A 13,657-nucleotide genomic window follows, 5' to 3' on the forward strand; every position below is an offset into this window, starting at 1 on the left:
CTGCCGCCAGGGCTGTCGAGGTTCAAAAGGTGACCCCACGGTCGGTCCGGCTGCAGGTCTGCACCAGAGCAGGCCCAGGTTAGCACACAGCCACCAGGGGGAGGGGTGGAATGGAGCCTGCTGCTTTCCTCTCGCCCCTCTCTTTTTTTATTGCTTATCAGCCTGGAACGAGACATTCTGGTGCTGCTGCTGCCAGCTCGGCTTGAATTTCATTAGCCTCCCAGCAGAGCAACGTCTGCCAGATTGCCCCTTTGTTTTTTTCTCATCAGTAGCTACTGAGAGAGAGAGAGAGAGAGAGAGACAGAGAGAGAATGAGAGAGAGGAAGGGTATGTTAAAAAGATAAAGGTAGAGAGACAAAGAGAGAGAGGGAGGGAGATTGAGAAAGTAAGAGAAAGAGAAAGAGAAAGAGAAAGAGAGTGGGAAAAACAGAGTAGGAGAAAGGAGAGGATATGTTGAAATAATAAAAGAGGAACAGAAAGCAACGGAGGTAGAGACAGAAAGAGGGAGAGAGAGAGAGAGAGATGTGGAGAGGAGTAAAAGAGTGGGAAGGAGACTAATGTGCTCCACAATGGAACAACATGTTTTCCACTGAGGATGAGCAGGGGCCAGTTGCCGCCCGGTTCAGCCGCTTCATTCCAAGGATAAGGAAACTATCTGCCCTGGCTCACAACAACAAGACAGGAGTGTCCCTAATGAGGAAGTGTTCTTCAACAAGACAGCTTAACCAGAGGAACCGAGGAAGCTTCTGCCCTGCATTATACATACAGCCTACTGGACCTTCTATGGGAGGGGGGAGTCAGTGAGAACATGTTTACATGGATCATTTGAATGTGTATTCTTATGTGTCCTTGTGTGTGTGTATACGCATGTTTGTGTGTGTGTGTGTGTGTGTGTGTATGTTTGTGTGTGCATGCCCGTGCACCTGTGTGTGTATGTGTGTGTGTGTGTGTGTGTGTGTGTGTGTGTGTGTGTGTGTGTGTGTGTGTATATACCTCTGTTTATACATCGCAAGATCTCAAACCCACCTCTGTGTAGCCTGATGTTCTCAACCGCTGGCAGCGTGTTCCTGCGAGGAATAACCGACACTGCAGTTGCCGAAATCTCTCCGTTGTGGCCCCCAAGCGATTGCGGGCTCCCCCAGCGAGTGTCTGAGCCCTGGTTGCCACTGCCCCCTGGTTTAGGGGGCCTGGGCGGGGGCCCCGCTCCTGCAGAAGAAGCCTCCGTGTTGGAGGCGGTGGGCAGGGCGTTGTGGTTCTTGTCGAAGGCGCGCGGCGTCTGGTAGAAGGACCCCGGTGGAGTGGGCAGCCGGTCGTAGTTGTCCGGCAGCGACTTGTCGTTGGCCAGCGGCGCGTTGCAGGGCGTCTTGTAGGCGTAGACCTCCTCAGCTCCGTCCATCTCCAGCTCAGAGAAGCCAAGGCCGCTCGGGTGGGCCGGCCCTTCCGAACTGTACCCCCTGGGGAGGACGTAGCAGGAGGAGCCCTCGCGTGGAGAACTGGCCCTGGAAGAAGAGGAGGGCAGGGCTTGGTTCTGCTGCTGCTGGTGGTTCTGGTTCTGCCTGCTGGGCTTGGGGAGGCTGTAGAAGCCGTGGAGCTGGGAGCCCATGCCGTTGAGGCAGTGGGAGAAGCCGTGAGTGAGCTTCTGCACCGCAGAGTCGCTGCCAACCAGCAGACTACTGCGCGTTGCCTGGGAGAAGCTAGCACTCCTGTAAACATGAGACATGAACACAGATGAATATGCATGTCATAACATTGACGCCGCACTCACATGCACATGCACACACACGGACACACACAGATATACAAACACATACACACACAAACAAAAAACACACCAATAAACAAAGATAAATATGCAAGTTACATTATATACATCACACACCCACACACACACACACAGATATACAAACACACACCCACACATACTCAATCATGTATAAACACAGAAAGGCAGATGCAAACACACAAATAAAGACACACCCCCATGACCATCCAAAACTCGTTCACAGAAATAAACTGTGAACTCTCTTGTACACTCTTACACACGTATCAGCACACGCTTTCACAACCATATGTTCATGTGCACACAAAATGCAACACACATGTTACATGCACAGCGAGAGACTGAAGGAACACACACACAAACACACACACACACACACACACACACACACACACACACAAACACACACACACACACACACACACACACACACACACACACACACACACACACACACACACACACACACACACACACACAAACACACACGTGTCAGTTTTCATTAAGCCAATTTTGACAGGGCACATCAGGGCCTCTCGGACACAGACATCTGTCAGCCCTCCCCCTCTCTGCCTCTCTGCCTCCATGGCATCGCCCTGAAGGGGTCACCTCACTCTGGGCTGTGCCAGATCTGTGCCAGTACACAAATGGCCAAAAGGCTGCTGCCACGCATGCCAGCTCCTGACAGGATGAACACGTAGGAACATATGCATTTTGGGTAGAATGGAAAAGGGATAGAGCGTATAGACTGTATTTGTGTTACACTTTCAGAAGCTTTTCCCTTTTTAATATGTAGTACCTCTATTAGCCACTAGAGGTGGACATGCGCAATGTTTTCATTTCTTTCCTCCTTTTTCTCTCCCCAACGTAAAACCAGAAACACTGACAAGTGATTGATACCCCCTTTGAGAATGCAATTTCATAATGGACCTGGTGCTCTATTTGAAAAAATAAATCAGTCTTGTCCCCCCCCCCCCTTGATGACGTGTCATTTTGTAATACCAGCTTGATCACTAACCAGACCTACACTCTTTGGTGAGGGAACCAAGGGGAAGGGGAATGAGGCCACAGCCCCACAGCACGTACACATGGCCTGGGCCAATGCTCAGAGACTGGCTAGGCTGGAGTGAGAGAGGACATTTTTTCCCACAGTAAATAGACTCAGACTGGCACCCAAGGGGTCACGGGTCATTTGTTTACGCAGCTCTGCACAAGGACTGCACATCAGAGTCTTGTTTGTATGTGTGTGTATGTGGTGTGTGTGTGTGTATTTGTGTACGTATGTGTGTGTCTGTGGGATATTGTGTGTGTTTGTGTGTTCAGGGCCACGTTGTTAGTACCCTTAAAGGCGGATAAGACATGAAAACATAACAAGCTTTAGCCACCTCAATGCAAATATGTCTCTCTCTCTTTAATACCCCACACCCTCACCTCAGTTTACCCATAACCCATCTGTTCCAAAGCAAGTATCCGGCAGTGCCTTAGGTTTCGGTTTCTGTTAATCACCTTGAGACAATGCACATTGTTAAGAGCACTGTGTAAATACAAATGACATTAAATTAACTGAGTTGAATGTTCATGTGGGCGAGGAAGACTACCCTGGCTATGTGGATGAAGGCTCCTGACAGAGGAGGTAGGAGTGGAACAGTGGAACAAGAGCTTGGACATAAACCATAGACATAGGAACTCCTAAACCATAGACATAGGAACTCCTATGTCTATGCTATTAACTCAACTATGTGTATCTCAGTGCCAACATTAAGATGTAGGTCACTGTTGTTTTTCCTCTGGCATTGCACACTGAATTGATGTGCAGGTTTTGTCTGTGACAAAGCAGTCCAATCATCTCCTCAGTCAGTTCTGGTATTTACCCCGGTACCCTAATAAATTGGAAAGGCTCTGTTTGCCCTGGCCTGTGCTGAACTCTCATTGACTTGTGTAGTATGCCACACCAGGTAAAACAGATTCATATTAAATATATATATAATAAATGAAAACCTCAAAACTATTATACGCTTTCCCGTTCAATTTTCATCTTGGGTATTGCAGATCGATACATTCTACACCCAGCCAGAAAGCTTTCCCCAGTCTGTGTCAAATACACAAATGTGGGGTTCAGGAGGCGAATCATGCTACATCGCTAACTCCTTCAGCATCCTAATGATTAATCGACGCCTCTCCAGCGCGAGTGCAATTTATAGCTTTCTCAATTCATTTGGTCCACCATCTTACCCTCTCGTAATGATCATAACGTAATATCTAATTTGGATTGTGAAGACTGATTAGTTGCCCAGTGTCAGGTCATCCTGATGAATGAGCGCACAGGGGAAGAGGTGGGTGGGGACCTGGAGCAGAAGACTAATATGCACACAGCCCTCGGTGTACAGTACATCTGGTGGATTACGATTTTTTTTGAACATTATTCTGCCGTCCCCTGGAATGGGCGAACACATTTATGCAGAGGCTGCGGGCTGTGCTGAGGTTTTCCCTCTCTGCTTGTCTGTAGGCACGGCCAGGGTGTGATGGATTACTGTGGCCACACTCGTTGATCACACGGGGACGCACTCAGGGGTGGAATTATTATTAAGCTGCCATTTCATGCCTGGGATGTGGTGGTGGTGGAGATTACAGAGAGAAATGAATGAATAGGTGGATGAGGAGTGACTGAGTGAGGGAGTGGGTGATGAAGTGAATGAGTGAAAGTTGACATGTATGTATGAGTGAGTGAGTGAGTGAGTGAGTGAGTGAGTGAGTGAGTGAGTGTGTGCGTGCGTGCGTGCGTGCTTGCGTGCGTGCAAGTGAGTAAGTGTATGCATGCATAACTGAATGGATGGGTGGCAATTTGTGAGTGAGCGAATGATTGGAGGATAAAAGGCCAGCCCCACCCAGATCACAAAAATGCCTAATGCAGGTAGCAGTTTAAGTGCCTGAACATGCAATGCAAGGAAGAGATGTAAGGGCTGCAATGCAAAATAAGTAGTCTTAGTTGTAGAGTATGGTAATTTAGGTCCTAACGCTGTTTGTTCGACCAAAGTTTAAGTCCTTATTAATAGTGTCTCACCCTGCTGGTCACCATAAGGAAGCAAATGTCTGACACATTTCAGCTCAAACGTACCATCCAATCTGCCACCCACATCTACCTTGCTTGGCTGATAAAGCCGGATGATCCCCACAGCTACATTCCTCACAGCCATATCAGTTTCATCTCAGTGACATAGCCAGTTTGGGTGTCTGGCTCTGTGTGTGTGTGGCCCTGGGGTCCAGTGACAGAACAGAGAAATCCCCCATCACTCCCCCCCTGCCCCCCTCCCTTGAGGGTGGGGGGCAGAAGAGGAGAAGGGGTTAGGTTAGGCTAAGGTCATGACCTCTTACCGAGTGCCTTCCGTCTTCCTGCTCAAGCACTGGTGCAGAAGGAGGTAATCCTGAGGGGCAGAGTTTGGCAGGGAGCCGTGGGTGTGGCGGACGGGCATGTCGAAGGTGAAGAGCAGGGGCTGGCTGGAATGGGCGGGGCCCGAGGACTTGCGCTCACCCGCGAGGGGGGCCATGGAGCCCCCGAGGTCGCCGGCCGTGGAGTGGGGCATGGAGGTCGAGGATGTCCTCTCATCTGCTGGCAGGGGAAAGAACAACAGAGAACACCAAACAGTTAGTGGCAAAACAAACAAACAGCCTCGGCTGCAGAGTTGTTTTGGTGTTTATTTTGGCTTGTTTGCACAGGTGGTGTTCAAGCCGACCCAGTTTTACCACTTTCACTTTCACTTCTTTTGTTGTCTATGGCGTTCAGATAAGAACCAAAATATGAGCAGTAAAACTAATGTGGAAAGAAAGAAACAGTACACACATAAACACACAGAGAAACACACACGCACACACCCACACACAAACATAAACACAAATACAAACACAAACAAACACATGCAAACAAATCTGAAACTGAATTGGTCAAGGCTGCTCATTTAAATCCATTTCATACATTGGCCCTCTGGCATCCCCGACGTCACAAAAGATCCCCCACAGCAGCAGCAAGCCCCTCCACACTTTCCCGTCCTGATCAATGAAGTCAAAAGGCCAGGGCGGGGGATTCAATCGGAGGCTTTAAGCCCTAACATCCATGTCAACTCGTACTCAATAGCCCTCAGTATGGCCTTTGAAACTCAATCAGGAAAGAGGGGCTATCCATCTATCAGGGTGAAGGGAAGGGGGAGCACAGAGGGGTGATAGGAGGAAAGGAGGGTGGGTGGGGGGTGTCAAGAGGACAATCCTTCTGTTTTTGGAGACTTCTGACAAAGGTCACACATCCCATCAGTGGCCTCTTAGCCTCGTCTTTGCTGTGTTGATGATAAGCACGCTGCTCGGTCAGAGCTCAGCTCAGCACAGCTCCTCTCTTCTCTCTCTCTCTCTCTCTCTCTCTCTCTCTCTTTTTTCTCTTTTCTGCTATCTGCTTTCTCTATCTGAGACAGGGGGCCCTATGTGAACGGCGTGGCCTTTCAGCGGTGTTGTTGCTCGGTGACATCTTTGATTTCTGCAGCCGTGGGTCTGCCGAGCCAGGGCCGGTCTCAGGCCCGGGTGCCGAAAATAGCTCCGGGCCCCGTGCCAGAAACCAGGAAGTCCACATGACCCCTTTCTCACTCTCTCTCTCTCTCACACTCTCACTCTTTCTTTCTTTCGGCTGCTCTCCCACTCAGCCCTCCTCTCACTCTCTCTCACTCTCTGTGCTCAGGATCCCTCTCACTCCCTTACACTATTCATTCTTCATCCTCTGCTCTCTATCCATCTCTCTCTCTATCCATCTCTCACTCTCTCTCTATCCATCTCTCTCTCTCTCTCTCTCTTTCTCTCTCTCTCCTGCCAGTCCTCTCTCTCTCCTTGCCCACAATTCTTCTCTCCCTTCTCTCCCACAAAGAGTCTCTCTCTCTCTCTATTTCTGTTCTTTCGCTCAGTTCTTTCTAAATCCCTTTGCGTATTCTGTTCTGTATTTTCATTTCTCCCACTTTCAGACCTTAGTCATTTACTTTCTTATTTTTTCCATTTCACAATCTTGTCTTCTCTCCCACGATCACTTTCCCTCACTCTCCATCTCACTGCAACAATTCATTCTCTTCTCTTATTCTCAAATGTTCTATCTTTGCTTTTCTCCCTGATCTCTTTCTCTTTCTCTTTCTTTCTCTCTCTCTTTCTCTCTCTCTCTGTCTCTCTCTTTCACACACACACACACACACACACACACACACACACACACACACACACAACCTCTTGCTGATAATTAGAACAGGAGAGAAGGGAAGGGATGGGGTGGTATAGGTGTGGGCGGCTTACTACTCTCGCCTACTACTACCAGCCAGTGCATGCTGGGAAATGAACAGCTCCAGCTTACCCCTTTGACCCCTTCTCTGGGAAGTGAGCTGCTTACAGCTCTCTGTGGACATATGGCTCATTTGCACTTTACAACTCAACAGATTCTTAAACACACTCTTCCAGTTACTTTACAGCTGAGGACAGCAACAAAGATTATGTGGATTCCAAAGAAACTTGGTGATTTCAACACCGATGATGTACACATGTCCCATGCACATAAATTAATATAGATTAGGTGTGCTGCATATGGCATTCCATTTATGAGTAACTTCAATCAAATATGGCACAGAACACATATATCTGAGAGCGCAGGACCACAAGAGATAGATAGATAGAGAGAGAGAGAGAGAGAGAGAGAGGGAAAAAAAAGAGAGAGAGAGATATTTTCAAGACACTCACACATAAAGACAAACATCCACATTTCCCCTCAGTACAAGCACCCATCACTGAAAGGAGTAAGTGGCCTTGCGTGGTCCTCTTCGTGTGGGCTGCCATTGGCCCACCCTGACCACCAAAGCGACACCACGGCCAAACAGGGAATTATGGGCCTCTCACTGACCAATGAGGTCACATCATGGCCTGGGGCAGTGAAGTGCTGGGACTCTGCGCTGCAAGACTCTAGCCTACCCCTTCCCCCTTCCCCCTCCCCCCCCCCCCCCCCCCCCCCCAACCCCCCTTCCTCCACCCTGCTGCCCACCACAGTGTGGGACGGAGGGAGCACAGGCCCCAGTCCAGGAGCTCTTCCAAACAACTTCAATCAAGCCATTGTTACCAGAGTGCTCAGAGTGTGTCTCCAAAGGCTGGTTAAGGCTGCACACCAAGCCAGTGCTAAAGTGGTTAGATTCACATAAATGCAGATTCACGTGTGCCTGCACTTAAATGCACACACCCACACACAGAAACACACTAACGGTACGCATACAGAAATGTGTACACATATCCATATCTACATCTACATCCACATCCACACACACACACACACACACACACACACACACTAATACAGAATAGCCCATAAAAGCCTCCATCGACGATCCTGGCTACTGAGCCTACTAACATGCACAAATGTATTGATTATTGAAGGGGTGTGTGTGTGTGTGTGTGTGTGTGTGTGTGTGTGTGTGTGTGTGTGTGTGTGTGTGTGTGTGCGTGTGCGCGCGGTGGGGGCGAGCACCAGGCTGTCGGTTCAGAGTTGAGCTACTCTGGATGAGTAGAGAAGCAACATAAACTTCCCTCGAGGGAAAAGGCAAAAAATAAACAGAACCAGAAGTAGCCAGAGGCAAACGAGTAGCGCTGAACCTACAACTCTGTGCTGATGTGTTTCTCTGGTTCACTCTTGAGACCTAAAGCCAGAGAGAGAGAATGGTCATGATGAATGGTAAACAGTGGCAAGGCATGCTAGCTTGGGGAGTAGCCACTGTGGCTCATCACTGACACTAATGGGATAATTGATCAATATGGCTACCGTGAGGCTAGCTGCTGCAAAAAATATCCCACATCTGTTTACTCAAGAACAAAAATCAACACTCCACCACAAAGTGCTTTTTCAGCTGAGCCAATAGCTGGGCTCAACGTAGACATTTAAGTAGACATTTACTCTCTTCACTTTTAAAGCTTTTGTAAATATCACTGGCAAAAGGAGATACACTTCAAGTTAGTGAGATAGCTGAAAATGAACAAAAGCGATGTGAAACTGCTGATGTGTGAAGTGGAGGTTGTATGAGACGGTATATGCAACTTAAGGGGCTATTTCCCGCCAAATCAGATATTTAAGTGGACAAATCATGCGCTTGAAACACGCTCCAAATACCAGCTGGACGGCTGGGGTAGCTTAGTGAAAACTCATCGTTGCTCTGGGTCAACGACCAAACGGGTTCATGAGGAATTTTCCATTCAGACTCCACGATACATCACCTTCTGTACCATCAGTAATGTTGACATCATGTAATCGAATTAGCCCGGTGGTCTTAGGAGCCCAGAATTATAAAAAGCTGCCGTGGCTGTGAGTACAAGGCCTGTCTTTGTAGGCGACTCATTTCCTCTCTAGTCCCCCATCAAAGTCAAACAAGGACAGCCCATAATACAATTTATCACTATTACATAAAAATAGAAATATGAGATGATGACCAAATCTGATTAAAGTAAGAGTGGGAGATGGAGCGAGGACAAGAGAGAGCGAGAGAGAGAGAGCGAGAGAGAGAGAGAGAGAGAGAGAGGGAGGGGGAGAAAGAGAGAGAGAGATTGGATTCCACAGATTCTTAAGTTTAAAAATGGAACACTGTGATCTTGATATTTTCCGTTGTTGTAGCAGTTGTTTCTTTGTCAAGGTGCACCTAGCATGACCTCTCTATAAAAAATGCAAAAAGATTAGTCTAGTAAACATGAAGCGATAAATAGCTGTTCCACAGCTGTGGAATAGAAGCAACTGAACATAATGTCTACTGTAGAGGTACTGTACAAGTTGGTCATAGAATTAGACATCCCTAGGGGCACAGGAGGCATCCTAAACCGAGCCCCAGTAATTGGCCTCACGGCAACAGCATAACATGAGCAGAAAGACATCTATTGTCCCTCCAAAAACCCATCCTCAATCAATCAATCACTCACTCACTCACTCACTCACTCACTCACTCACTCACTCACTCACTCACGATGGTGGGCCACTCCATCACAAAAACAACCCACCAGCTCCCTCATGCCATCCCAGGCTGACCATTTGCATTCCTGGACTCTTAGCAGACTCCATTTTACTAAACGAGATGGACAGGGGGAGATAATGGCCTCTGAGTTGCCTGTGACTGTGGGCCAGAGACTGGTGGATGTGGCTGTAAAAGCTGGTTGTGGTGGTGGGTGGTGGATGAGATGACCTCAGGGAGGCCTTGGTAAGGATGGTGTACTGTATGCTTGGATGGCTAGGAAAGGCTCCCTGTTCTTCTTTCTTTCTCTCTCTCTCTTTTTTAATACTTTTTCCTGTTTTTCTGTTTTTGGAATCAGATATGTATATGCTTCTCTCTCTCCCTCACCCCCACCCCCCCTCTCTCTCCTTCTCTCTCCCTCCCTCCCTCCCTCCCTCCCTCTCTCCCTTCCTCCCTCTCTCTCTCTCTCTCTCTCTCTGGTGTAATTAGCAGAGTGACATGGTGGATGGCAGGGGAGGGCAGGGCAGGGCAGGAGGGAGCCCAGCCCGGTGGTGGTCTCTGATCACATTACTGTCCACCCCCCCCACCCTCCACCGCTGCTCCTCAGCCCCACTGCGTCATGTGAGCACTAGCCCGCTCCACAGGACAACATCAATTAGCCTCCATGGAGGGAGCTCACTGATCAATCAGACTGGGGGGCGGGGGTGGATGAACATGGGTGGGGGCACTACGGTTTGTCATCACCCATGAAATCACAGAGTCAGTTTTAGTGATTTCATTCTTCTCATGAAATCAAGATGAGTTTCTGCTGCTCTCTCTCTCTCTCTCTCTCTCTCTCTCTCTCTCTCTCACATGCTCCTTCCATCCCTTTGTGCCCTACTTCCCAACGCAGCGTGCCTTATGTCATAGATAAAAATGAAAGCTGCTCTATGACATAAGCGGGAAACTAAACAACCCCGGCATGGGAGGTCTGTTCAGGGCAATAGTGACCTGTATTGTGTTTCACTCCCTCTCTCTCTCTCTCTCCCTGTCTCTCTCTCTCCCTCTCTCTCTCTCTCTCTCTCTCTCTCTCTCTCTCTCTCTCTCTCTCTCTCTCTCGCTGTGGAAAAACTGAGAGTGGTACCTGGAACGGGTCAGCACTGGCTTGCAGCAGAGCTGAGGCAGAGGAGGTCAATCTGCCCTGACAGGCATTACAGGCAGGGCCTACAGCAGTGGGGTGGAAACACTGAAGTCATGCAGCGCTGGGGGAGTGGTGGAGCAGGGAGGCTTCATCTAACCCAGGAGCCAAGCCGTGACAGGCCCACCTGTGATCAGTGATCATACAGTGGTGGGGTGTGGGTGGGCGGAGGGGCGGTAGGCTGCCTTTGCCCTAAACTTGCCACATCCCTCAGTATCTCTATGAGCAGGAGCAATTTTACAAAATGATGCCCAGTGCTTGATCATTCATGCATTCATGCTACAAATGCCATTGAATGAAGAAACTTTCTAGGTCAATCCAGACACTCACCCACCCACCTATCCCGAGGAGTGTTTGAGGTTAAGAGGAGAACATTGCCAGGGATTGCGAGTACATGTGCACAATGATATGCTGTACATTTGGCTGGAGGTAAACTGTCCAGAAACGTAACCACTGGCTAAACAAGTCTCCACACAGTGACTTTATAAGAAATTGCTAACAGCAGGACAATGGCTTTGAGAAATGGTTCCTTCTGAGCACAGCTCAGAGCATTCCTCACTTTTGTCTTCAAGGAGCACTTAAGAAGCCAGTCTGAGCATATCACCTCCTGCTAGGGATCTGCCAAAATTTTCAGGAAAACAAAAGGCAGCGGGGCACTCGTATACTTCAACAATCCTCCCCTAAGCTTACAACACACCAAAACCACAAGAATGCAAATTAGCAGTCTAAATGATTTATAGTCAGAAGATCGCACTTAATAGAAATATGACCTGTATGAATGCTTTTGTGTAGGTGTCGCAATTCACTGAACTGAAGTCAGTGTAGCAGATTTTCTTTTGCTTTTTCAGGTCGGTGTTTGAACAGGTTCCTCATTTGTTCATGGCAACATTTTGTTCTTGCGGTTTCTCTGAGAAGTAGCTGATTTTTTGGAAAGATTTTGTTCCGTCCTACTTTTATTTTCCGAATTCTGTGTCTCCACAATGCACAGACAAACCAAACAATACATCTGTGAAACAATTCAGGTTCTTTGACAGCAGGAAATCCAGAAAAAAAGGTGAAATGACACAAATGTGAGAGACCGCTTCACCAACAATAGAAGACGAGACACCGAGAGAGAGAGACTGCTGACTCGAGAAGATAAAAAAATAAAATAAAAAAAAACTCATTCAGGTTGGCTGCGGTTGCAAAAGCGTCAAAACGTCAGAGCCTGAGGACGGGCAGCACAAAAGACACTGAGACTGATGAGATGCCTGTCCTTCCGTCTGTCCCCTTCCGTCTGTCCCTTCTCTGTCTGTTCATGCTGACCCTTGGTTAGTCACAGACACACACAGGATACGTTGGCCTTGACTAAGAACCAAGTTAACCACCGTCCACACTGTCACTGCGGCTTTGATGGGGGTGGAGGGTGTTGGTGGGCGCCTTCAACAATGGGCCACTTCAGCAGACAGGAAATGAGGAGCAGGAGGACCCTGATATGCTCAACTGTCAAAGAAGCCGCTCTTATACTGCACTGGGCCTCACCAGTTTAGTACTCAATGACACCAAGGTCATGTGTTTATCTCCTACGCTCCCCAAGTACTGCTGAGATGTATGACTTTGTTCACCTCTTTCTGCTATATCCATGAGCTAAATACATACACGTCATGTGTAAATACATATACATAAGTGGTCATACTCCAGAGGTGAAGGTTCTATAGCGTTTTCTCTCTGGCCCTATGCCACTGTGATTGATGCGGTCGTGTGCCTCTTCTTCCTGAGGTAATCTGGCCAGGACCCGTCTGCTTGGACACAGAGGCAGTGGATTTACAGTGAGACATACGAGTGCGCTTCTCTCCCTGGACAAAGCACATCCATCTCTGAGCAGCTCGATAGGCAACGTCCACCTTATCATACTGATATGATAAATGTGGTCTGTGTCCGGGCTGAATAAAAAAACAAAAAACAAAAAACTTGATTCTTTGATAATTTTCTGAAGAGGATGAATTTGAATGAAAGAGGACTCACCACAGCCTCGGCTAGGAGGAGAGAAGAGGCTAATATAAAAGAGAGAATTACGCGGATGGACAACAGGAGCGTAAACAAGGCCCTCTCTTTTTCAAATTAAAAGCCCCTTGTGATGACTCAGCTTTCTCCTCAATATCAATTTACTGTGCGCTCAGCCTTCTCTGGTGTGAGGACCTCTTTCTTAAAATGCAACTCATGTCACGAGAGGGATCTATGGTGACATGAACGAAGTCCAGCCAAACGCTCCCTTACCTCTGCACCACCATAAGTGGGCTGGCTACCATGGATACCAGCGAGAGGAGATTATTATGGGATGCAAGGCAGCAGCAGCAGCAGCAGCAGCAGCAGCAGCAGCTGTGATAGTCTCAGCCTGATAGCTGAGTGGCACAGGCAATCTGACCCAGCTGCTCCAGAGCGTCTGGTTGGTGGTGGAGGGAGATCGATACTGCTGAAGGGCACTTTGTGAGAGTGAGTGAGTGAGTGTGTGTGTGTGTGTGTGTGTGTGTGTGTGTGTGTGTGTGTGTGTGTGTGTATTTCTGTGCTGCTAGTGCTGCTCCAGAGATGGGCAGGGCTACAGGGCTGCCCTTGGATAACCTTGGCCCCCCATTCTCTCTCTCTCTCTCTCTCTCTCTCTCTCTCACACACACACACACACACACACACATGCACACACACACACACACACTTCAAATCCCACATGCACACATA

The 13,657-nt window shown here is 48.4% G+C and overlaps 1 protein-coding gene across 3 annotated transcripts in view; it reads right to left on the reverse strand.

The window, feature by feature from the left end:
• The window catches only part of gab2 (GRB2-associated binding protein 2), a 49,986-nt gene that overhangs the window by 6,811 nt on the left and 29,518 nt on the right, over positions 1-13,657 (reverse strand). For 2 of the 3 annotated variants that reach the window (XM_031572984.1, XM_031572982.1), the window contains exons 3-4: positions 5,153-5,387; positions 1,027-1,703 (exon numbers count right to left, since the gene is read on the reverse strand). In XM_031572984.1, the coding sequence (XP_031428844.1) occupies positions 1,027-1,703; positions 5,153-5,387 (912 nt within the window). The remainder of the gene's footprint in view (positions 1-1,026; positions 1,704-5,152; positions 5,388-13,657) is intronic. The other variant, XM_031572983.1, reaches the window with a different exon arrangement.

The sequence above is a fragment of the Clupea harengus genome, chromosome 9 (assembly GCF_900700415.2).
Source record: "Clupea harengus chromosome 9, Ch_v2.0.2, whole genome shotgun sequence".
NCBI classification, from domain to species: domain Eukaryota; kingdom Metazoa; phylum Chordata; class Actinopteri; order Clupeiformes; family Clupeidae; genus Clupea; species Clupea harengus.